Here is a 24,341-nt window from a genome sequence, read left to right as displayed (position 1 = left end):
TCAGATGATCGAAGCGTATGCGGGCCTAATGCAACCCTCGACGTGTCTGCCCGTGGCTGACCATTTATCGTGGGCCTTAAGATCCACAAACGCGTTTACTGATTGTGTCCTTCAATTGCAAGCCAGGTGGCGCTGGCCTGTGCAAGACAAGTAGCAGCTTCGCCAATGACTAGGCCACCATCTCGCTCGACCTTTCCTTTTTGTCCCTGGCGCTTCGGTGTACCCTAGCAAGCCTGCATCACGGCTCAGGATGCGACGAGGCTAGCCCTTGGCCGGATGTCTTCGGCCGAACCGGTGCCGTCATGTTGTTTCGCGGACCCTAGACTTGGCAGTCTGTTTTGGGTGTCTTGGGCCCGTTTTGGGGCTGCGAACCACAAGAGAACCGAGGAGAGGATAGGCAGGCTTCATGTTTCAGATCTTGAGGCAGATGCGGATTTGGTTTCTTCCTTCGGTGGGTTGAGGCTTGACTAGAGGGCTTTGGATCGGCTCGTGCGCCGCGTCGGTCCTGCGACGTACGATCGATGGCTCCCCCACATGCACATCAACGTGCCCAATCTCCTTTGAAGTGGTCTATGCGAGCATGACCGGGCTTGATTTACACACATGGGTAAAAACTATCTCTTCCCGGGGACGTTCTCGAGTCATGAAGACCATGAAGACCATGAAGAGTCAGCTTGTCTCGCAGTCATGCGTTGATTCTATCGTGGACGTGGGGCTTAGAATAGTGAATGCATCTCCACTAGACTCAGATCTGATTTCAAATATATGAGCGAATACTAAAGGCCATCACCTCGGGATCAAAGCATAAAAGCATTTGCGTTTCTCCATCCCTGTAAGCGCCAGCGGTTGGTAAATCCACGCTCCACCACACCACTCCCCGCCAGAAATTCCCGACGCTGTCCAATCCCAGGATAGTTGGATTAACAATCTACCTAAATGATCCCAGGCGAGCCTCTCATAATGAAGATGCTTCCACATACGATAAGCGCGATGGGTATAGACCCGTTTTTTAGGGTCTTGGCTGAATCGGAATTCCAAATCAAATCAGTAGGGGTCGCTAATAAAGATCCAGGAATGGCCCGCTGTACTCATCACCATTAGTGTCACTGAGCAGGCTTCCTGGTGTGTTTCTTCAATGTCTTCTAGTGATAACAGAGAAACGCTCCCGGAAGACTATACTCGAAGGGAAGGGACGGGATTTGAGAGAATAGTGAGGCGTCTTAAGGTAAGTTGATTTGAATTACGGAATGATTTTCAGCACGAAAATATCAAACCGACAAAGTTTAACATTTAGTATTCAAATAGAAAAACGTGACAGTTTCAATTTCGCGGAAACGTGATATTTGAGGACGATGAACGCTAGGCCAAGGCATACAAATAGTCCAGAAACCCATCAAGGGAAGGAACGGAAGCGTTCAATCAGAAAAATGAAAAGAAAAAGATAGAAAGACCGAAAGTCTCATCAAAACCTGTACAAGGACAGCAAGAACACGAAAACAAAGGACAAAAAGAAAAGTCAGAGAGAAGGCCTCCAAAGCGCGGTACATGGATTTCAGATCCTCCTCCTTTTGGTGCGAAATGTCCATACAGAGCATCGAAGTTGAGTAGACACTCGGGATATATATGAAGATGTTTCATCTGGTTTTGTATTAGCAAAGCCCTATTCAAGCGAGATAGGAGATGCACAAGCCCACTAACCTTGGGTGAGCCTTTAGCCACCATGTTTCGGGCAGTTGTATTCCTTCCGAGAGCGGAAGTGTTCCTTCACGCCGTGGCAGGCAGTAGTGCCTCTCTTTGCGCATGGCACGTCTTCGCCTTCCTGGAGAGTGCATCCGCACCTGTAAAGGAAGATATAGCGAGAACACATTTTGATGGTGTATCGAGGTATTTGGAAGAGAGAAACGGTGGGATGAGAAAATTGCTCGAGGGCCTTAGAAGAGTGTCTATTGACTGGTGTTGTAGCGAAAAGAAGGGGATCATTGACAGGCTTTATATCTCTCCGTTCCCCAGTATCCAGAGACAATGACTGCGCCGAGTACCAGCAATAGACGAAGACATAGCCATCCTCGTCCAGGCGCTATCAATCCAAATGTGCCCTATGCATCTAATGATTGACTGATCACTCGGGAGGTGCCAGGAACATTGGTGGAGGGTACGAGTATAGGCCGACTAATATGACCAGGACGCCTGTATCCAACGGAAGGCAGAGTTGGCCGTTGTGTGGATCATAAGAGAGGGGGGCATGATGATTCGGGGTTTGTACACACCAATAGCAATGAGGGTGTACATCACTCAAATCTCTTTTAAAGTTTCACGGCTGTAGAGGGCACTTGACATCATTCCATAAACCACGGCCCGTATGAACCCAACACGGCCCCGCGGCGGATAGGGCGCGCATGGCTGCGCATGGAACCAACAGTCACACATTGAACGACACAGGTAGCTACAGAGGTCAGTTCGTTTGATAAAGGCCGCATGCAACGATGTCATGGTTCTTTTGTGTGTAAGGCTTCTGCCACAGTCCTCGTAGTGGATCGTGTTGGGGCCACGGCACAGCAGTCAAGAGGGGCTATGCGGCATGCCTGGGCAATTTGTGCCAGCTATGACTCGAAGCTTGCCATTGTCTTCATCTTGCAGGTCTGAAGAGCTCACTTGCCTAGAGCTCCGGAGGCTTTAGGTGATATGTTAGTAGGTAGAATCTGCAGGACATAACCCCGGTCAATCAAAACGTACGGGAGTGCCGAAGTATAGAGACTTCCGGCCGGATGAAAGTCATAAGCTATCCTATGCCAAAGAGCGTGCACTTGGAGAACTGGACTCGGAATGAAGCGGTCTAGATCTAAGGCTATCATCGTAGCCCTGGAAGCCCCCCATCCACAGCCTCGTTATGGGCCATATAGTCGGTAGTGAACAGGCTGCCACAGTTGGTGATAGCTGCAACCATCCAGCAGCAATGCACCGTGACAGGGCATTCCCCCTTGAAATGTCTTAAACAAAGGCAAATTATCTCATAAAGTCAGAGCGTTGGATATGTTCTTCGTGCTTGAGAAAAGTCATCAATGTTGGGAGTGTGATAGCGTGGGGCGGCGCAGTCCTCGATCATCACGGGCAAGTCCGGAGAACGAGCCGGGCCGCTGAAGGTAAAAAACATTTATTCTGGGCCAATGAATTATTTCTAGAGTCAAAATCACTGGCGAAGAGCATTCTTGGCAGTAGCACAGTAGCACAGTTGGCGCTCATCCATGGAATACGGAGAGTGTGACTGAGGCTCTCCAGGCGCCGACACCTAGAACGGGTCCGGGAGATCGACTCCGGGCAAAGTCGTCACCGTGGGGCGGCAAAGCACGACGACAATTCACAGGTTCAAATGCCCTCTGAAACCGCATTTTGGCGCCGTTGGCCCTAGCAAATGACATTCTGAAATTGTTACAATTGGAAAGATAAAAAATGAAAAAAACGAAAAGAAAAAAAAGGGGGAGTGCAGGGCTTCGGGGAGTGCAGGACAGAATCACCACGTGATAGATCCTGAGTATCGTCGGTTGATTCTACAATTTCCGTGTTTGCATCCTAAGTATCGTCGGCTGATTCTACAGTTTCCGTATTTGCATTCTCAAAATGTCTAGCTTGCGTACCTTCCGGCCTAGCTTGTGTCTTGTGTCTTGCGTCTCTATTGTTTTTGGTCCCCCGTGACTACGGAATGGCGAATTGCTCTTACATGCGCCCCTCCCCCACACAGCAAAATAAAACCCGAGTCGATCGGGCACTTCGGTTAGATCTCACTCGAGAACGGGCGATTTCAAAGCCCATGATGTCATTTGCGGTCCGATTGTCCCCAAAAAGAAATGAAGTGCGGACACAGTCGGGATGATCAGGGGATGCAGAGACTCCCACGAAAGAGGTCGGGTGGCAGGGAGGGGTCTCCGCACTCGAAGAAGCAGACGACTAGATAATGTGAGAAGCCCGTGAGATCCCACCGCAATTGCACGGGTCTTGGCCATTCATCCTGGCCGCGGATCTTCCGAGGCTTCTTTTGCTCGGTTGGCGACGGACCCGCCTTCTATCAGTCGGAAAGAGTTGCGCAATTTGACAGGGGGGCCCTAGATTTTACTTTTAGTTTTAGTTTTACTTTGATTTTGATTCTTTGGCTGCTGACCCGCCAAGCGCGTGCATACTTGCCAATACTTGCCACGGCCGCCTGGGAATGAGGAGCAGTCCAGGCCGACCCTGGTGCGACTCGAAATACCAGGAGCGTAGCCAAGAAGAGGCGGAGCGAAGAGTGAACAGAAGAAAGGGTGATAGCGGTCCAATAGTGACGTCTTGGCCTGAACATCCCCCCTTTCTAGCTGGAGCCAAGACATGTGAAGGTCAATCCTAGCTAAGCCAAGCATGTTTGGGAATCTCCTTTATGGGCGATTATCGCGGGGACGGTATGCATCGGGGATCCACTTGTCCAGATGCGATTGTGCTGGATCGACAGCCACCTCATCGCTGATACCCCTCCAAGGTCCTTTGGGGCAGTATAAAGTCTGGCCGATTTCACCCGTTTCCGGTCATCCAGAAACGTTCAACTTTGAAACTATATCCAACCTGTCTTATCTACCCCTCTTGAATCTATACCACTTGGTTCATCCACTTACACATTTTCAACCCCAAAATGTACACTCAAACTCCTAACGCCCGCTTCCTCGTCCTCTCTGCCGATAGCTCGGCTCCTTTCAATCCGGAGAACAAGTTCCTCGTGCTGTCTCCCACCGAGTCCGGCCCCGACCCTCGTGCCTTTGAACAGGCTGTGAGCGAGTCCAACTCTACCGACTTGGCCCCCCAAGAGCACCACCGCTCCAACAGCTCTTCATCTACCTCCTCTGTGGACTCTCAACTCAGTGACATCGCCACCCTTCCTAGTGGCTTCCTCTTCTTGGGCCACCCCAGCAAGAGCCGAAAGGGCTCCCAGTGATTCAGCCACATGTTTCGTTTCCCATGCTTCAATTCATAACATGTTGTTACTACGAACATCTGCGTCAGCGACCGATGCATTTTTGTCCATTTCTTTTCTTTTTCTTGGGTGATACATCTGTTCATCCCTGCGACACCGATCGTGGATCAATCGGTAGATCGCTGCCCCGGAGGCAAAAACAGCGGTGGAAAAGCAAACAGGGGTGTTGAAGGCGCAATCTGATCTGGGCTCTGGTTCTTTTTGAGACAATTTTTTTTATTTCTCCAGACTACATTTAAAGCCCGTGTGGGCGAATTTCCAATCCATCACGTACTCTTCCAACCATCTTAGCCATTCATGATACACAGCCAAGCCACATGTTCAGGACTCAAGCATAGCCTACCTTATCAATGCCTAGACACTAGTAAGCCCCAACGCAGGGAGGTATCCTGGATACTTGCCAAGTATCGCCAAGGTGAACGATTACCCGCCAAGCCTTTGTGTAGTTTGATATGCGCCATCTTGGTTGTCTTATCGATCATATTCATGTTGCACAGGCAAGGGCACCTGTGCACCGTCCAGATCTACAGATCCCTTTTTTTGGTCTCGCCACAGCTGCCAAGCCAACCCTCCTGTTCCTCCTTTTCCTTTTTGCTTTTCTTTCTGATGCCTCACGTTGGCCGTTCTTCGTGCAGGATTGGCCCAATGCCCAAGACATTATCTGAAAATGGATCAGCTCCCCGGTGAGATCGCGGTGGAGCTGGTACCCCTCATGACCCAGTCCCATGTCACCCCGCATCCCCGGTGAAGGGCTGGAGCTATGATATGCATTGTTTACTTGATCTATAATCTCGGTGAATATCAGTTGCGTTAAATGATATCTCTGTCCAATAGTATCTCCTGATTGCTCTCACGTGGCCTGACATCAAGATGTTGCGAACTAACCGGGTTCGCTTGTTTATCGCTGTTGCGGAATTCGGTGAGCATACGAATTTAACAACGGTTGCCATCGGAGATTACGTGCTTTTAATCAGCGATTATCTGCCCCTGGAGCCTAATTACGGCGATCACATTCTTCGGAAATACTTCCCATCAAGGTTATCGCTTATCGGCACGTTCACCCCTAGATGTACAACCTAGGAATTTACCCTGAAGTTAAAAATCCAAATCCAAATCGGCTGAATTTAAGAGTTTGATTAGTCCAAGGTTACCGTCAAGCTGCTCTGCCATGATTGAGCGTACAGCTCGAACGAGAAGATACTAATCCAGGGATACCTCCGCACTTAATTCTTCAGCTCTTATCTGACATCTTTCTAGGCAACTCCTTAAAAGTCTTTCAAGACTTCTTTTGGTTCCTTTTCCAAGGTATATTTCTCAATGACTTCGTATTTATCCGAGCAGATAATTCACGGCTGCTTATTTAAACTTGTTTGAACCGATTTGCGTTACATTTATGAACCATCTGTATCGACTCCCGATCGATCTTGGGGTTGATGATCAATTTCCCACCACAGCGTTCATTGTAGTTGCGAGACCTCACGGGCTCAATGAACGATGAGGATTTATTTTCTAGGACGTCTCCTTTGATCCTTTTAGCAAAGTTGATAGGTAGGTATTCTACCGAGGCGATGTGGGAGATGACAGCGGGTGTAGATCGAGCGATGTCTCTTTCTCTTGTGATTGAAGATTAGATCGCATATCAATCTTGCCAGGACCTTTAAAATTACAAGCTCACATTTCTTGCCACAATCTCAACGAATTCAAGGTGACTGGATCTTGGAATCCTCGGGTTTGCCATTCTCAACAGAAAAGCAGCCACGGAACGCAATTCACAGTGCAAGAAGAGCCTCTCCATGTACTTATCATCGTTTCATAGCAGAGTCCTTCTTGCACACAGGCCTACGACTCACCAGAGCATCTTATTCCAATCGCTATTCAAGCTACTAAGTTTGCCCACGAAACTCATCGAGGAACACGCAACAGGACCATAAAAGAAATCACATATTTGCATAATGCAAATGGCAAAAGAGCCTCTCCGCCAAGTAATGATAGTCACTCTTTGGGGAGTTCGCCTGAGTATCTGAATCCACGCAATCTCACGACGTCGGCCTCAGAAAATAAAACCCCCATATTCAGGGCTCTTTCTAGACACCGGCTTGAAAATCATCCTAGTGGAGTAGGCAGACCGCAACTTGCGCAAACAGTTTCGATAAAACGTGCTCAGATGAGCACAATTGAAACATTGAATGACCCTTCTCATCTCCAATAAAATACCTTGGCAACCGTTTTCTGGCAGCGAGAACCTATAGCATGGTCGCTGCGTGACTTCCCCGCAGACTATTTGACGCCTACTTGATAATCAGTTCCTACTTGCAGGGGTATCCCGCGTTCCCCGCAAATGCACCTGAGCCCACATATGGGGGACCCTGCGTGTCGGAAGGATTCGGCCAGAGAATCAAGCCTGCGCCTGAGCGCTGCATTGCGAGTCATGCGTCAAGGAGTTGGTATGAGGGGATGAAGTGTTCCAATTGAGGTTCTTCTGCGAGGCTTTCATGTGTGGCCGATTGCCTGCGGGCTAGGAAAGAGAGATGCGGAATCATTCCCGCCACGTGGAGAACTCGGGCAAGCCTGTTTATGCAGGTGAATTACACAATGAGTACGCAATCTGGGATGAGTGTTTCAGGCTAGTTCACCTCTTAGCCAATTCTTATCTAGGCCTCCCACGTGCAGATGGCACTCCAACTAGTGTAGATCGCGCCATTGGGGTCGAGGAAGATCGTGAAGATCACTCCATAGTCGCAAGCCAAGGGCCCCCACAAAGCGATAGCGCTTACAGATGTATTCACAGACAAAGTATAAAATTGTACAAAATTGAAGTACCCCCACGTTACCCCAAACGGCTACAGTTACTTCTCCGAGGTCTGGCTCCGAGAATCGTACATGCTGAGTTACCATGCGCAAGCACTGGTTTGAGATTGAGCTTCGCGGCAGTCGCGTAAGAGTTAATCCCGATGGCAAAGTCGTTGGGTCGCTAGCGGTAGTTTAGTAACATTGATATAGAAAGTGGATTAGCGCGAGACATCGCGCGTTAGAATGGTTGGGCAAGAGTGTCGGCCGAGGTGGATTTTCCACATGCCCAATTGAGAAAAAGACCGAACAACGGCCGTGGAGAAACCGCGCGGCAAGGACACTTTTGGGGGTTGTGCCTAGCTTTTCGGGCTCCGGGGGGTCAGGTTAACCGTGGAAACGGGGAACACGGAGATGGCATGATCCTATAATGTAGAGTATGCATCGTGCGTAGTGTATAGTGCTGAGTGCTGAAGACACTCCAGGGGCCCGAGGGTCCAGCGGGGCGGTGTGTTCGTACCACGCTTGAGGACTGCGGAAGACGCTAATTGAGCTTCTGCCGCCTTTCTAGCGCCGAAGCCAAGACCCGTTGCCTCCCGATAATGAGAATGGTCGCCACTGTATTTGCCGATCGGCCTGCCCAGGGGTGGCTGACGTTTGGCCTAGGGGGCAATGTACATCTACAGTAATTGAGGGAGGCGATCCAGTCGATACCTGGCCATGCCGAACCCCGAGATCACTAAAGTTATGCCCCTTGCAGACGGCAGATGGAGCTCCGATCTATGGAAATGCATCGGAAGCGATCTCATGATTCAGGACACTCTCCCTCAATTCTCGCCAACACAGTACAGTAGGGAGTGGAGACCCAAGGACCTCTTCTTCAGGATAACCATGGGATACCGCGCTGTAACATGAGTGGCCCGCTCCACTGTGTTTGTAGGATATCGGGTAACCATAATGAATATCATCTCCATCTGATGGAGCGACCCAGTTCTATTCCGCTATCTGTAGCTATTAACGATTAGCCATAGCTCGGATGCAAGTTACCCAGTATTCTAGTATCCTATGTAGAAGGTCAATGTTAGATCAGAAATACTTCATCCAGTTAGCTCATTAGTCATGGGAATACGGCGAGTGTTTCAGCCCCGTCTCGTATTTACCGATCATGACGTCCCACTCTGCATCCGGTGCTTGCAAGCGGTGTGTCGTGGCATCATCCGATCCCCCTTCATCGACGGATTCCTCGTACCATCTAATCTACCCGGATGTCCTTAACCCCTCCTTAACTTCCTGACTATCTATACTACATATTGCGTGCCTTCATTGTAGAGCGGGGCCCCATCTGCGCCCCATCACGTGCTGCGTAATACCGTAACCACGCCAGTCCCAAAGCGGAAGGGTTGCCATCGGTCCATAGTCCCGCTTCCCTCGACATCCTCCTCTTCTCGAGAAAAGTGATCCTTGATCTTGAAGCATCACTTGTCTCTGCCCATCCGTTTGAACACGCTCTCTATATACCCCATAAGCACAGGGTGTGTTGTCGCCTGGTAGAACGAAAGGTCCGCAAGGCCTTAGAGTGAGCGGGACTATTCAAGGGTGGACTCCCAAGAGCCCGCCAAAACCGCCATCCACCCAAAAGTCCACACCCATCGAGGGGCACTTGAACAAGACTCCCAGTTCACATTCCTATCCTCTTCACCTTCGCTTACTCGACGTTCGCGCTTCAACGCGGGACCTTCCCGATACATCGTCACCACCAACCCCTCGGCTTAAGCGTATCTTCGCGCAGACCGGGGAAACTTTCGGATTTCTCCAAAACGATTCCTTCGACGACAAGGGTCTTTTATTTGCCCTTTTCCCTAGATCCTGATCCCCTACCCGTCGAATACCCTAGCCACCATGACGGGCGCCGCACCCATTGACATCAGACAGACCTCGGTCTCACCGCCGGGGCAGCAGGCGTCGAATCTCACATCCGCGCTGCAGAGAGCCGCCACCGGCGAGCGCACAGGCAGTATATCGCATCATGCCAGTGGTGGTCTCGGCATGTTCAAGGCACCGCCACCTCGCAAGGACTCGATCGGTGCCGCCACGGCACAGTGGGGAAACGGAACGAAGCCCATCTCCATGTCCGGCTCGGCACGCGACAAAGGTCGCCGCGAGTCGCTGGCCGGAAGTTTGGTCGGCGGCATGAGCTGGGGTGGTGTGTCGGTTGGAAGCTGGATTCGCGATGAGTGAGTAGTTTTCCCCCCATGAGGGCGCCCGGGAACTCCTGTGCGCTGGCCTGGTCGCACCGCAGCGAAGACTGACCTGGAAAATTTTCCCAGCATCATCATGACTGGCACGTCGCCCTTTACCTTCCAGTCGCCTTCTTTCCACTCCTCATCATATTTGCCGAAGCTAGAGGCCAACTTCATGCGGGACTTTTCCTGCTGCGGTGTGACGTTACCGACGCTCCATGACCTATTACAGCACTACGAAGAAGCCCATGCGACCAAGTCGCCCAACCAGGGCCATCGCCCAAGCCAGGGTGAGAATCGAGCTGCCTTGGCTGCTGCCGCGATCGCACAGCAACAGAGCCAGCAACATGGCAACCAAGGCCGTGGCCTGCAGCCCGATCGAACCCTGGACATGCAGCGCAAGATGGGCCAGAACCCACTCACATCCCAGCACATCGATCTAGACACTATTGATGATATGGAGTTGGACGACCCCATGGGAGACGATGACGGCACTACGTCCCAGCTATTCTCGCCCCAGTTACGCGAAGGTGGCCAGGGTGGATTTGGCAACTCCAACCAGGGTCCGCAATTAAATTTGGGCATGCTTCCAAACCACCAGGGCTTCAATACACCCTCTCAACCTGGCACTCCCGTCGGGTCTGCTCGTCCGCTCTCTTTGCAGAACAACCCCACCGTTTCCTCCGTGAACACCCCGACTTTAATGGCAAATCCGCTTCAAAACTCCCAGTTCCGAAATACTCCCGATTCCTCGGGGCCTGGCACACCCGCCGAGATCGACGAGAGTGTGGTAGGCGGATTTGGCGACCTTACTATGCAGAATAACATGGGACAGAACCAGGGCCAGTATGGGCGCTATACTGGCAATAACGATATGGTCGATCTTTGCATTGACGAGCCGGCCAAGCGACTGTTCAGTCCTAGCGGAGGCATGGGCACTCCCAACGCACACTTCAAACTGAGCGGGGCTCAGTACGGACCGAATAGCGATATTGCACGGCGGATTCGGGAACAGCAGCTGCTCGCTGGGGTTCCCGATACTACATCCATTCTCCCCAACGAGGAACCGAAGCCATTCAGGTGTCCCGTCATCGGTTGTGAGAAGGCCTATAAGAACCAAAACGGGCTTAAATATCACAAGGCTGTGAGTCTACTATCCTCCTGACAATTACTGTGTCAACATCTAACACCTGATTCCTCTTCTAGCACGGCCACAATAATCAACAACTTCACGACAACGCCGACGGCACCTTCTCAATCGTCAACCCCGAAACATCAACACCATACCCCGGTACTCTCGGCATGGAGAAAGAGAAGCCCTATCGCTGCGAAGTCTGCGGTAAACGCTATAAGAACCTGAACGGACTCAAATACCACAAATCGCACTCGCCCCCCTGCAATCCCGATTTCCAGATCACCGCAGGGCGCAACATGAACCTCGGCGGCGGAGTCATGCAGGGACAGAACATCAACGTTGCTGGAGCAGGACTCCCCGGAATCGGCGAGGAAGGTCTTCTGTGAACACTGTCCATACAATAATGCCCAGCTTGATGCGATCTCGGCCTTGAGTCCCCCGCACACGATGTCATGAAACCAGTCTGGCTTTGGAGTTTTTTTGCTTGATCTTTTGGGGGGTCCTTTATTTGCTCTGGCTCTCTAACTGGCATTTCCTTGTCTTCGTTTTTTTTTTTGTTTTTGCTCGATATCCCTGCCTTTGCCCTGTCCGAACTTGGACTGGTAATAGAGCTTCCACTGAGTGATCAAGAATTCGGCAAGATCTGTCTAGAAGACGTCTTTTTGTTATCGTGTTTCCCCCCCCCTTGGCTTCGAATAAGCTGGGATTCAAGCAGGGAGAAACGCGGGAATGTGTTTATATTTATTGTGCCACTTGTCCCTCGCCTTCACTTTTTGCATGTTGTCTGCGTTCTGCACGGGTTGGCTTTTTTCCTTTTTTTTTTTTTTTTTTGCTTTATTTGTGATCTGGGATTCCAATCTATGCTTCGGGTCTCTTTCTCAATGAGGAAAATGACTTCTGCGAGTTCCGCCTCGACCGCACGCGAATGGGATATGGATGAATGGTTGAGCTGTGCTTTCTTCCCTGTGGCTCTTCGGAATCGGACAGGTGGAACTGAAAACTACAAAAGTGCGATTCTTCGGCGTCGGATATTGTAGATATGGTTTTATACACTTTGGCTTCTTTTGTCTATTTTTTTTTGATCGCTTTATCATCCAACTTTGAATCACTTCTTCATCTACATCATCAACCATACATGTACATTGTGGTTTTGTAGATTAAGTGGTAACTAAGAATAGTTGATTCATATGTTTGTGTTTGGTGAGCTTAGCTGCATTGCCATTCATTCTAGTACAAAACACAGGGCATGGGGAAATCAGAAAGTCAAGCCCATCCTGGGGTAAGCGCCATGAGCTAAAGCTCGGGTTAGAAAGCAAAAACTGGATGAAACCCTACACAGGTCGTGTTCGGTCCCTGGGCGAGGGTAAGTAGAGCAGACGTAAAAGTATCAGGTGAGGGAGAATCATGAGATGAAATTTAGCTTGCGGGGAAGCATTTCAGGAGGGTAGATAAGAGGTCGGATTTTCGTTGGTGTCGTAGACACAAGATAGGATCTTGAGAAAGGAAAAAAGGTATTACAAACCAGACGCGAAGATTCATGGAGATTAGGCAGTAAATATGAGATCGATGGTAGGTGATTACCATTCGAACTCGCCTTGGCCCTTGTGGAAAACGTATCTAGTCGTGTTAATGGATGTCTGATGCATTCACGGCAACAAAACTTACTCTCTGCCACCAGTGGTCAGAATGCCGTCCTTCAAAGTGCACTTCCACTTGTTCTTGACACGCTGAACCTTGTCGTATGTGCACAGCATGACCTGACCTTCTGATTCGTCGGCATCGTGATCATCAGCAATAAGGTCATCAGGATCATCGAGATCAGAATTGATGGCATCTTCGTCCTCCTCTTCTTGGGGAAGGTCCTCGGCACCGTCGTATTGACCAGGCACTCTGGGTGCAGCAGCGGATGATTGCAATGCAGTTGCTTCTTTGAGACATGCGACCGCATGCCGCGATGCCGGCGTCGAGATTTTCTGCTCACTCAAGGGACGGAGAAGACCGCCACCTTCCATACCGAGCATCTGTTGATTGAGGTGCTCGCGAAGCATGCGATCACCTTGGCCGTTCTGAGCTGCCTCTCTCCGACGAGCGACCTCGGCCTTCCAGTCAGCCAGCGAATCGCCAGCACCGTCGGTTTGACTGTGTCCCATAGAGGGATAACCGGGTTCTTGTTTGATATGGGGCATTTGGCCGTTGGCATGCATCTGGGGGTACTGCTGCTGTGCGTGAGGGTGGGCCTGGAGCTGGCTCACGGAGTTGGAAGCTGCAGCACCAAATTTGGACTGGATATGGCTTGCAGCGCGATCACGAGCTGACTGAGAGTTGGGTGCCTGTCCAGACATCTGGTGAGGTACCTGATGCATGGGAGGCATGCCCATCGGCATATTTGACCCAGGCTCGGTCTTGATCCGAGGGGCGCCCATCGGCGCTACTTGGGCGGGGAGAGATTGAGGAGCATGCTGCATAGAGACGGGGACATGTTGTTGAACATGTTGCTGAACATGTTGCTGAGGGGGAGCTCGAGGAGCATTAGACGGGACGGTAGCTTGTGGAGGAAGAGCGGGGGCTTGGATTGGTTGGGGGGCAGGATCCCAGGGGAAAGAAGCAACGTTCACGGATGAAAGCTTTTTCTGCCAGGTCTATACATAAATTGTTAGCATGGATGTTATAGAGTGTGACATGGGGTGGACGGTTATGGCTTGGCGGCCTAAACCAAAGCGGGTAGCGGCGGTCGCATATAAAGGGAGCCTCAAAAGCCGGTGTTCCCCCATAAGCACCGCCTCCCGCAGCACCGCGGTTTCCCCCGCTTTTGGCCGAACGTGAAGCACCACGCCATATCCCTCCAAATACACCAGGATACTCTCAAAAAGGGTAAACTCACGTCTTTTAGATCATTCAACGTCTTTTGATCAACACCACTCTCTTCGAAATCGACCACGGAAGCGTCACAGACTTCCTGGATGACCTTCTCGAATACGGTGCCCTAGATAGCAACTGATGTCAGCGATGGTCACTTCATCGACATCGTATTTTGGCGGAGGGACAATTCAGAGATTCGAAGGGAGAGAAAGTGACGAAGATGGTCGCGAGACCATGTAGGGTAGGTTGTCGCGAGATTGCACTCACCACTTGCTGGTTGGACATGGTTACGGGCAGCGGAAACGAAGGACGGAGCGTGATAACAGAAAGAGGCGATCGAAGGAAAGAGAGCTGCTTGGGGTCGGTGAGAGTCTCGAGTACTCAAGTAGAGTCTGTAGCCTTCCGTCGCAACGGTGAGGCTGTAGGCACGCGGGTAAATGGCACTGGGAGATTCGGTTCGCTTTTCAAAGTGATTGCCAATCTATCGCACTCCAGTCACGGGGATCCACACGTAGCAACCCGAGCAAGAAGTGAGAAGCCGAGAACCAAGGGTTGAAAGGGGATGGAGAGATCTGCCGATGATGTTGGGGGAGTGAAAGTCGATCTTCCGCGGTGGAAATGTCTCCGGGTGAGGTTAGGGTCACGTGCTCTTCGGTCGGTCGGTCTCGACCTGGAGTTCCTTGCCTCCACGGCTCTTTGGTTATAACCAAAATTTGACAATGATTGAAACTTATCTTCGATTAATAGCCTGGATTACTGAATAGAGTAAGTGACAACATCATGGCACAGTGAGGGTCTGTTGTCGACGGACACAGATCAGGTCTATCATGACTTGAGAGGTGGAACTAGATAGAATACCCGAGTGGGCCCTGAATATACACCTACTCACGATGATAAAAAGTACTTCGTCGAACAAGTAAAACTGATAGTGATGATGAAAATGAGGGTGTGAAGACCATAATCTAGAGAGAGAGAGAGAGAGACTGCAGACATCTGGATATGTTCCAAGGTCCAACGATGAGGCAGTTGTTGGATGCTACATAGGTAGGGTATAGCCAACCGCCGTTTAACTCTAGGAACTTTGGCTTCATGGGGAAAAAGAAAGAGGTGTGAAAGATAGACGGTAAGACTGGCATTTTGTACAACTCCAACAGACGGAAAGAAAAATATGAACCAAGAAAACACCAATTAGCCCAAGTATGAACCCATTACTCCAGAAATGATCATATGCCCCCAGCCCATCAATGCTCGCGAGATGACACCATGAAACCGGGTATAGAACGAGAAATTAAACAAAAAGGTCGTTTAACGGATAGTCATCGACTTGGTCAGCTGGGCTTTGCTGCCAACACTTCCCTCACGAGAAGCGGAGGCACTGCTGCCAGCCTTGCGCTCGAAGACCTTCCAGAACTTCAAGCTCTCATCAGCCGCAGTAGTGGCCAGCATCTGGCCATCAGGACTGAGACTGCTGTGAAGGACTCGGGTCTCGTGGGCGGGGATCTCGACGTTGCGAACCAGAGTAGGGTAGCTCCAGATGCTAAGCGAGTTGTCGGGGAAGCCACTGGAACTAACGATCTCGCGGTAGTGGTTGCTCCACCGAAGGCTGGTTACCTGAGAGCCGGTGTCGATACTGTTGGTACGGGCACCGGTTGTTGTGTTCCAGAAGTGAATGTGACGATCGTAAGAACCACCACCTGTGGCGAGGAGATTCAACTGCCAGGGGCACCAACTGAGAGCCTTGACTGCGGCACGGTGGTTGGTCTTGGTGAACTTGGGAGCGCTAAGGGAACGGGCATCCCAGATGTTGACTAGGTTATCGTTGCCACCAGTAGCGAGCTGCGCGCCATCAGAGCGCCACTCCAGACCACAGACCTCGGAGGTGTGAGAGACGAGCTCGGCCACTTTGTGCTGAGCAATGCGGACATCGTGGTTGTAAACGAGACCACTACGGGCACCAGTCGAGAGAGTGTGTTTGGACCAGCCCATCACACCCACACGGGAATCGTGACCGAACATACTGCGGAGCTTGGTTCCTTCCTCAACATCCCAGATTTGAACCTCACCAGTTCCAAGACCAACACCAACGTAAGCACCATCTCCACTCCACTTGACACTGCTAATGTAGGTATCGGGAGAGGTCTCCAAAAGGCAGTTGACGGTGCCAGACTCAGCAGACCAGACGTAGACATTGCGCTCGAGACCGATAGCGACCTGGTTGCCAGAGCTCCAGTCCAACAAGTTGAGATAGTAATCATCCAAAAGACCTGGGGCATCCAACACACGCTCGGGAGCAGTTTGAACACGGCGACGGAACTGGGCGTTTGTAGACTTGGAAGAACGAAGAGGACGGTTGTATTGAGCACGAAGGTCAATGGGCTTCGATGACTCCGGGGGCGGGGGCTTGAAGGCCAAGATACGAGTGTTCAGGTTGACCCCACAGGCGTTGGCCAGGGAGGACTCGTAAGCAACCGCATCGGGTGCCGGCCGAGAGTACTTTGAAGATTCGTCGTCATCCAAACCAAGGTTCTCCAAAGCAGCAGTCAGGTCCTCCTCGGATCCACGGCCGTTGATGTCGAAAGCACTGGCAGCTGAAGCCAGGACACTCGATCCTGATCCCTCGCTGCCACCGGTCTTCGGCCGTTGCTCCTCAGGCTTCGCAGCTCCCGTTGTCACAATACCCTCGCTAGCAGCGCGATTAGGAATGAAACGATCTCCGGCATTGTGTTGAATGCGCATCGTGGTCTTTCCCGCCGGACGGGTACGACTGGGAACATCTCGGCGAGCTCGCGACTTCGCGGGAGAGTCGGGACCAGTACCAGTCAGAGACCAGTCAGAGACGCCCAACTCGAGGTGCTTTGGTGAACGGCGAATGCGAGCAATGTTGGACTTGGGGGATTCGCGGTAGCCTCGAGACGATACCTTGGCGGTAGATGATGCCTTGGCGGTGGAAGACGATTTGGCAGTGCTTGTGCTTGTACTTGACTTGGCGAAGTGTGAGGAGAGGTTACCGCCATAGACGGACTTGGACTGGCTGCGGCCGGCTTCAGCAGGGCGAGGAGGAGTGAAGGGAGAGTCGTTCAAAGCTTGGGGGGTAGCAGCACCGGACTTGCCCCGAGGAGACGGGGTCAAAGGCATGCGACCTCCAGCTGTTCTAGCGGAGAAGAGCCCATGGTGGCTCTTCTTGGGAGTAGTCACTGTAGCAGTAGACATTTCTGTTTAGGAATAAACAGTGGACGATGGAGCCAGCCACCGAGTGAAGACAATGAGATATAGCGATCCAAAGTATGCAAGATATTATGCAGGCAAAGGATGAAATGGGTGAAGAGGAAAAGGGAGAGTAGAGCAGGAATAAATAATGGAGTACAAGTATGAAGCTTCTCCCCCGGGCAACGGTTACCTCAGGTACGGCTGCACTAGTCCCCATTGGGTATAGTGGATAATGCACATGACATGCCGGTGCCTTCCATTTCAGGCGTCGATAAGCCTCAGGCGACGTTCTTGGTGGGGTTGAGACAAAGAAATTCAATATCGGAGTAAGGTCGCGATGAGAATGCGATAGGCCTCACATCATTCTTTGTGTGCTGGAGGTACATATTCACGGTTGCCCGATGGCCAGACAAGCCACTTCTCCCCACCGTCAATCCCCCCACCAGGACCCACCTACTCAACTTCCGTCATCTCGGGATCGCCTTTTCAATTCGACCCCTGGGAGCCTTTGTTCTCGTCGATTCAGATGCAAGAGGACGCCTACTTGATGCCGGCAAGCCCCGCCGGTGGCCTTCAGCCCAGTGCGGACTATCGGCCCAGCGTCCAAAAGGCCGTGGGCCACGTCCCCGCATGTCTAGTCAATGCCTCGGTGACGTACTGCAGCAATGGTCGTATCTATGCCTTCGGAGGCTTTGATCAAGATACCGATGAAGGTTCGGCTGCTCCAATCCCCCCTCATTTCCTTCTCGTCTAAAACCATTGATGCTCACGTATTACCCTGGCAGTCTACAACCACGTGCTTCGTTTGGACTTGAATACACTTCGATGGGACCTGGTTGACAACTACGGCGACATCCCCGGGGTTCGCATGGGTAAGTATCTCCCACCGTATTTGATATTTCTCTTCTGACGTTTGAATCTTCTAGGTCACACTGCGACTCTATATCAAGACAACAAATTGATCGTCTTCGGCGGCGAGAATGAACACCGCGAGTACCTTTCGGACGTTGTTATCCTAGATCTCTCAACATTCACTTGGACCCTGCCCGAAATCCAGGGCCCAATACCACGAGGACGGGCACGACATGCTGCTGTGATTCACGATGACAAGCTGTTCATCGATGGTGGGATAGCTGAAGAGAACAATCTCGTACTGGACGACCTGACCTATCTGGATCTACAGACCTGGACGTGGTCGCGAACATGGAGCTTTGCCCAGCGGTTTGATCACACGGCATGGGTTTGGGGCAGCCGCTTATGGATCTCTGGTGGACTAGGGCCTAATATGGAACGCACGACGGACATCTGGTGGCTTGACCTCAAAGGATCCCCCTCCCTCGCCGGACTCACCTCCTCCCAAGGTACCGTGGACTCCCCAGATATGCCGATGCCAGTGGCTCATTACCCAGACTCCATTTCTAGTGCATCATCCCAGCAGATGTCTCCCCGATCCGGAATATATGCCGCCAACTCCGCCAGTGTGCAGGTCCGCAACTTGCGCCGTCAAAAACCACTCGCCCCTGGTGCGATCTCGTGCCACCGTTTCCACTCTGGTCCGCATGTCCCTGGGCTCTTCTCCGCCACCCATTTCCAGTCCTTTGCATCGGGGGTACTTCTCGATTTGATCACACCGTCGGATAGGGTGCGATCACATGAATGCAACCTTTCCGCCCTGGAACTGAATTCGCTGCGCTGGCAGCGACTAGCCGATGGCCAAGAACTCTTCCGACCAGGCTACCGATGGCATTACTGCACCGTCAACGACACGGGGACGAAAGCGTGGCTATTAGGCTGTAGTCTCGACCTGACAAACACGAATGGGGCCAGTGAAGAGAATCACATGAGCGAAATCCTATCGATTGATTTGGAGAAATACGGTCTGCTTGGCAACGAGCTGTCCACCGAAGCTCCCGAGCCCGATTCTTCATGGGGAGGGGACTCATCTGGACCCCAAGTCTCTGGGCTGGGGACTGATCTCGCCTGTGCTTTTGACCAGACCCCAGAAGCAGGAAGCGGCGCTGATTTCGTCATTACCGCCATTCGTGACGATCATGACTTTATGGAATCTGAAGACATAGACTCTACGCCGTCCGCCTCGCCATCCGACTCTAAACCGACTTTTGTGGAGCCAAGCCCGTACACCTCCGCGCCCATCCATGTCCATAAGATCATTTTGCAACTACGGTGGCCACATTTCAAACGCCTGTACTCTGCACAAATGGCAGAATATCATACGAAGCGCATGCACATTCCCGAACCGTATTCGGTCGTGCGTGCGTTTTTGTACTACCTCTACACGGATAGCATTGCCGGCCACCCCGAGTACTGCTCGAGTGTGATAGATGTGGCGGGGATGCTGGTTATGGCGAATCTCTACGATATGCCAAAGCTCCGCTTACTGTGTGTGAATCGACTGAGTCGCGAACTCGACGTCGATAACGCCGCCATTGTGTGGGAGCGCGCGGGTCGAACCAATGAGCACTGGCTGATGCGCCGAGCCGCAAAGTTCTGCCTGACGCATTGGGGCCGCGTGGTGCGAACCGAGGGTTTCAAGTCCCTTAGCCACCAGAGCTTGATAGAACTGTGTGAGGTGGTGGATACAGAAGGTCGTATCATCGCAGGGCCAGAGCTGGAAATGGTGGGTGCATTCGACAGCGCATCGATGGCCGAATCTAAGGACTCTCGCCGATCTACCGCCGACGAATCTGAGCTGGAAGTAGATGAAGAAGGAATGGAACTGTCATGACGAATCCGACACGCATAGTCTTCCGGAGTTTTTTGGACTTGGCGGGTGGCAGCCGTCTTTGAGCTTTGCATCTTTTTCTGACTTCCAATCCATGCATCTTATCAGAAGGCTAGGAGTATCCTGGTTAGGGCATTCTGAATTTATATCTGACAGCTATGTTCCATTAAAGACCATGCCCAGTAACCTAGTAACCTAGTAAATGCACAGTCAATAGACGGTGACCGGACCGTGCAGCCGCTCCACACGGACCAATGTAACGCGCGCTCGCGTGGCTCCACCGACAACGGTTTGGGCGCGGAACTTGCTCCGGATTGCGGAGATCCTTCCTGTCACAATAGGGAAGCTCCCCTGGCTTGGCCCTTCCGGTTCCAGATCATCGTCAAGAACATATTTATAACATGGCTGGTCTCGCCATGGATTCGATCCGGTACTTGGAGATTCGCCAACTTCGCCATGGGATCCGTTGCACCGTCTACTCTTCCCGCCGATTTCCTCTGGGGTTTCGCCACGGCCGCGTATCAAATTGAGGGTGCGGTCAATGACGATGGTCGAGGCCCTTCTATCTGGGATACGTTTTGCAAAATCCCGGGGAAAATTGCTGGTGGTGGGTCGGGTGAAATAGCCTGTGACTCGTATCATCGCACTCATGAGGATATCGCCCTGTTAAAAGAATGTGGTGCTCAGGCATATCGGTTTTCACTGTCTTGGTTTGTTTGCCATTTTCCTAATTGAGGATGTTTCTAATCATTGTGAGCATAGGTCTCGCATCATACCCCTCGGTGGTCGCAATGACCCCGTTAATGAGAAGGGATTGCAGCATTATATCAAATTCGTGGACGATTTGCTCGAGGCGGGAATCGTACCTATGCTTACACTGTTCCATTGGGATCTTCCAGAGGAGCTGCAGAAGCGCTATGGGGGCTTTTTAAATAAAGAGGAGTTTGTGGCTGATTTTGCCCACTACGCGAGGCTGGTGTACAATGCTTTCGGCTCCAAGATCAAGCACTGGATTACCTTCAACGAACCCTGGTGCAGCAGCGTTCTCGGGTTTAACAATGGGTCCTTTGCCCCAGGCCACACGAGTGACCGTATCAAGAGCCCCGTCGGAGACAGCTCAACCGAGCCCTGGGTGGTGGGACACAGTATCCTCGTGGCACATGGAGCCGCGGTCAAGATCTACCGAGACGAATTCAAGGCACAAGACGGTGGTGAGATCGGCATCACGCTGAATGGTAAGTATTCACTTTTCCCTCACTCCATTCAATCCTGACATGAAAACAGGCGATTGGGCTGAGCCCTGGGACGCCGAAAATCCCGCGGATGTCGAAGCCTGTGATCGCAAGATCGAATTCGCTATTTCATGGTTCGCCGACCCAATCTACCACGGCAAATACCCCGACAGCATGATCAAGCAGCTAGGCAACAGACTACCAACGTGGTCACCAGAGGACATCGCCCTAGTCCATGGCAGCAACGATTTCTACGGAATGAACCACTACTGCGCGAACTACATCCGCGCCAAGACAGGGGAGCCTGAACTCGATGACATCGCAGGGAACCTGGAGCTCCTGCTTGAAGACAAAGATGGTCACAGTATCGGACCTATCACGCAGTCTCCGTGGTTGCGGCCATGTGCGCTTGGATTCCGCAAGTTGCTTAAATGGCTTAGCGAGCGATATGGATATCCGACGATCTATGTTACGGAGAACGGGACGAGTGTGCTGGGCGAGAACGATATGCCCTTGAATCAGTTGCTGGATGATGAGTTCCGGGTTCAGTATTTCCGGGATTATATCGGTGCTATGGCTGATGCTTATACATTGGATGGAGTTAACGTGAAGGCTTACATGGCCTGGAGCCTTATGGAGTAGGGTTTTCCTTGTTCCTATTTTCATAAAAGTCGTGCTAACTGGATATTCAGCAATTTTGAGTGGGCTGAAGGCTATGAGACCCGCTTCGGTGTGACTTTTGTCGACTATGAGCATGACCAGAAGAGGGTCCCCAAGAAGAGTGCTAAGAGTATTGGTCAGATCTTTGACCGGTTGATTGAGAAAGTCTGAGAGTATGCTCTGCTATTTTAGGTTATTGGCTTGCAGATAGAAATGGTTCTTTTCTGTTCAACTCTAAGTTTGCTGAAAGCCAATCGCGTAGATCAAGGCGTGTGTGGCTGTGTGGCTCTAAAGTGCATATCGGAAGTGCTTGGACTCCATATCCGTCATATCTTTGAATCCATCCACGATAGCCTGCGATGTAACATCCTCCGAGGCGTCTACGGATTCAGCGGCCGCGGCATCCCGACGTGCATTCTCCCATCGCATTCCCAGATATGCCACGGCAGATAACACAATGATCCCCGCATAACAGACGAGCAGCCCTGTGAGCGCAGAATAATAGCGCGGGGCCTCGCGAGAAAAGAAGATATTTGCGCCAGCGACATTTCCAGCTGCATAAAGCGTGAACCACATACCATTGGCAACGGCCCGCTTGGTATGACCAGCAACATTTGTAGACAGAAGGTTCCAGCAGACGATCACTGGCGCACCGATAATGTACTGAAGCCACGTACATCCGACAAGTGTCCAGCGATGATCAAGATCAGTAAATCGAATACCCAATAGCCCAGCGAGAGGAATCAGGCTGATGACAGCGAGAACAATGCACCTCGAGTTCGGCACATAGGTCGCGACCAGACCGCAGATAGGTACTATGACAGCTTCAAAAGCCCCAGTCGGCAGCTGAAGTAAGGTGGCATTGATACCGCTAAATCCAAAGCCTTTGATCAATGCGGAAGAAAAGTTCGACACTCCACCGTTGATAACTCCACAGGCGATGCCGATACCAGCATAGCAAAGAACCTTGAGATCGTATAGATTCTCAAACGCCTGTCCGAGCTTGATCTCCCGAGTCTTGACTCCGATCATGTTCTCCGCCACCCGTCTCACAGCCACGACCCGTTGACGATGCGTGAGGAAGCGTGCAGAGGCTGGTGAGTCGGGCATGACGGCGAGGAAGACGCATCCAGTGACAAAGTTGAGCAACCCGATGGTCAAGAAGATGAGCTTCCAGCTGTGAAGTACCGTGCTATGGGCGTGGCCCAGGCCAAATCCGAGAAGTGCCCCGACCATTGTCGCCATCCCGTTGGCGCTCAGCCAGATGGCCATCCGCAGTGGCTGCTCACCCCGTTTGTAGAACATGGAAGTGATGATCATCACTTTGAACAGTCAGGTAATTGTCCGGAATGACATAGACGAATACTTACTGCAGGGACTGACTCCAGCCTCTGCCATTCCAAGCAGAAATCGAAGTATCAGGATTCCGGCGTAGTTCTTGGCCCCAACATGGGCAATTACAATTACGCTCCATACCAGAAGCATCCCACCCATGTACTTGGCCACGGGCAGTTTCTGGATCATGAGGTTGGAAGGGATGGCCCAGAATAGGTATCCAAAATTATAGATGGCTGCAACCCAGGAGTATCGCTGACCTTCGAGTCCGAGGTCGGCATTAAGGGAGTATGCAGATGCATAGTTGAGCGACAACTTGTCTTACAAGGGTTAGCGGCCATGCCTCGTAAGCCGGAGATGAGGTATTCAATACCCAGAAACTGAATCACGTATGTCACATAGAGCTGAAAGCGGTTAGGATGAGGTACCGAGTCGAGTGGACGAACTCACAATTGGCATAATTCTCCAGTCCAGAATACGCAGGACCTGAGCGCCCTCCAGCGCCAGTTCCTCAGCGGATAACTGTTCAGCCTCCACATATAGATCAGCTCCGATATCGTGAACTTCACCGAGTGCAACATCCTTCTCCACTGTGGGCTGATCCACTTTGGCTTCCTTGGACCCCATCGCGTTTTGATTCGAGGTGCTATAGGATCAAGTATGAACGCAATCACAATTGAATACCCTCTGCAGCAGACCCCTCATCCCTTATACCCCAACATTGAACTCCCTGTTATCACTGCCAAGCTGATAATGCAGGATCGCTTCACCTGGTTATCCCTGGGCAGTGATAGGGTCTAGGGTCCTCCCGAGAAGATAAGCTAAGGAGGCCTCTACCCTTGATTCTCCAGCTCTCGACATCTTTCCGGGCATCTTTCTGGAGGTCTATTGAGACCTTTCCGGGTTCCTTTTCCAAGATTGCCCCCCCCCCGATAGCTTTGAATACCCAGGTGGGATCAACCACGCCTATCGAGAACCATTTGTATTATATTCTTGGTCCGGCTGTGGAGGTTGATCGGAGATGCGTCCGCTGAATGTGGGGAACTCAACCCCAGCGGACCAAAGTCCGCCACCTCCGCAGTGCCACATCTGGAACGAAACTCTATCGAGCTGCCCTTTTAGTCCAGATATCAACCAAGTCTCGGATCGG

The 24,341-nt window shown here is 51.6% G+C and overlaps 7 protein-coding genes across 7 annotated transcripts; 4 read left to right on the top strand and 3 right to left on the bottom strand.

The window, feature by feature from the left end:
• Positions 1 to 4,654: 4,654 nt before the first annotated feature.
• On the top strand, positions 4,655 to 4,954 carry N7443_001408 (uncharacterized protein; the record flags this gene model as incomplete). The annotated part of the gene is made up of 1 exon (XM_056881464.1): positions 4,655 to 4,954. One exon carries the CDS (start codon positions 4,655 to 4,657, stop codon positions 4,952 to 4,954), a length of 300 nt encoding a protein of 99 aa, XP_056746702.1.
• Positions 4,955 to 9,679: 4,725 nt separating this feature from the next.
• N7443_001407 (zinc-coordinating transcription factor SFP1) lies at positions 9,680 to 11,541 on the top strand (the record flags this gene model as incomplete). Its single annotated transcript, XM_056881463.1, has 3 exons — positions 9,680 to 10,014; positions 10,108 to 11,164; positions 11,227 to 11,541. The coding sequence occupies 3 exons, from the start codon at positions 9,680 to 9,682 to the stop codon at positions 11,539 to 11,541; spliced, it is 1,707 nt and encodes a 568-aa protein (XP_056746701.1).
• Positions 11,542 to 12,732: 1,191 nt separating this feature from the next.
• On the bottom strand, positions 12,733 to 14,299 carry N7443_001406 (transcription initiation factor IIA large subunit; the record flags this gene model as incomplete). The annotated part of the gene is made up of 4 exons (XM_056881462.1): positions 12,733 to 12,772; positions 12,821 to 13,794; positions 14,037 to 14,138; positions 14,282 to 14,299. 4 exons carry the CDS (start codon positions 14,297 to 14,299, stop codon positions 12,733 to 12,735), a joined length of 1,134 nt encoding a protein of 377 aa, XP_056746700.1.
• A 1,020-nt stretch (positions 14,300 to 15,319) lies between these two features.
• On the bottom strand, positions 15,320 to 17,224 carry N7443_001405 (WD40 repeat domain-containing protein; the record flags this gene model as incomplete). The annotated part of the gene is made up of 1 exon (XM_056881461.1): positions 15,320 to 17,224. The coding sequence occupies one exon, from the start codon at positions 17,222 to 17,224 to the stop codon at positions 15,320 to 15,322; it is 1,905 nt and encodes a 634-aa protein (XP_056746699.1).
• A 523-nt stretch (positions 17,225 to 17,747) lies between these two features.
• Positions 17,748 to 19,967, top strand: N7443_001404 (Kelch motif domain protein; the record flags this gene model as incomplete). Its single annotated transcript, XM_056881460.1, has 3 exons — positions 17,748 to 17,934; positions 18,007 to 18,093; positions 18,148 to 19,967. The coding sequence occupies 3 exons, from the start codon at positions 17,748 to 17,750 to the stop codon at positions 19,965 to 19,967; spliced, it is 2,094 nt and encodes a 697-aa protein (XP_056746698.1).
• A 453-nt stretch (positions 19,968 to 20,420) lies between these two features.
• On the top strand, positions 20,421 to 21,838 carry N7443_001403 (uncharacterized protein; the record flags this gene model as incomplete). The annotated part of the gene is made up of 3 exons (XM_056881459.1): positions 20,421 to 20,674; positions 20,727 to 21,199; positions 21,249 to 21,838. 3 exons carry the CDS (start codon positions 20,421 to 20,423, stop codon positions 21,836 to 21,838), a joined length of 1,317 nt encoding a protein of 438 aa, XP_056746697.1.
• A 306-nt stretch (positions 21,839 to 22,144) lies between these two features.
• N7443_001402 (putative MFS allantoate transporter) lies at positions 22,145 to 23,818 on the bottom strand (the record flags this gene model as incomplete). Its single annotated transcript, XM_056881458.1, has 4 exons — positions 22,145 to 23,178; positions 23,227 to 23,511; positions 23,565 to 23,595; positions 23,642 to 23,818. The coding sequence occupies 4 exons, from the start codon at positions 23,816 to 23,818 to the stop codon at positions 22,145 to 22,147; spliced, it is 1,527 nt and encodes a 508-aa protein (XP_056746696.1).
• Between the last annotated feature and the right edge of the window lie 523 nt (positions 23,819 to 24,341).

The sequence above is a fragment of the Penicillium atrosanguineum genome, assembly GCF_028827265.1.
Source record: "Penicillium atrosanguineum strain IBT 20685 chromosome Unknown utg000001l_segment0_segment0, whole genome shotgun sequence".
Classification (NCBI taxonomy): domain Eukaryota; kingdom Fungi; phylum Ascomycota; class Eurotiomycetes; order Eurotiales; family Aspergillaceae; genus Penicillium; species Penicillium atrosanguineum.
This window is presented reverse-complemented; position numbering and strand designations above follow the sequence as displayed.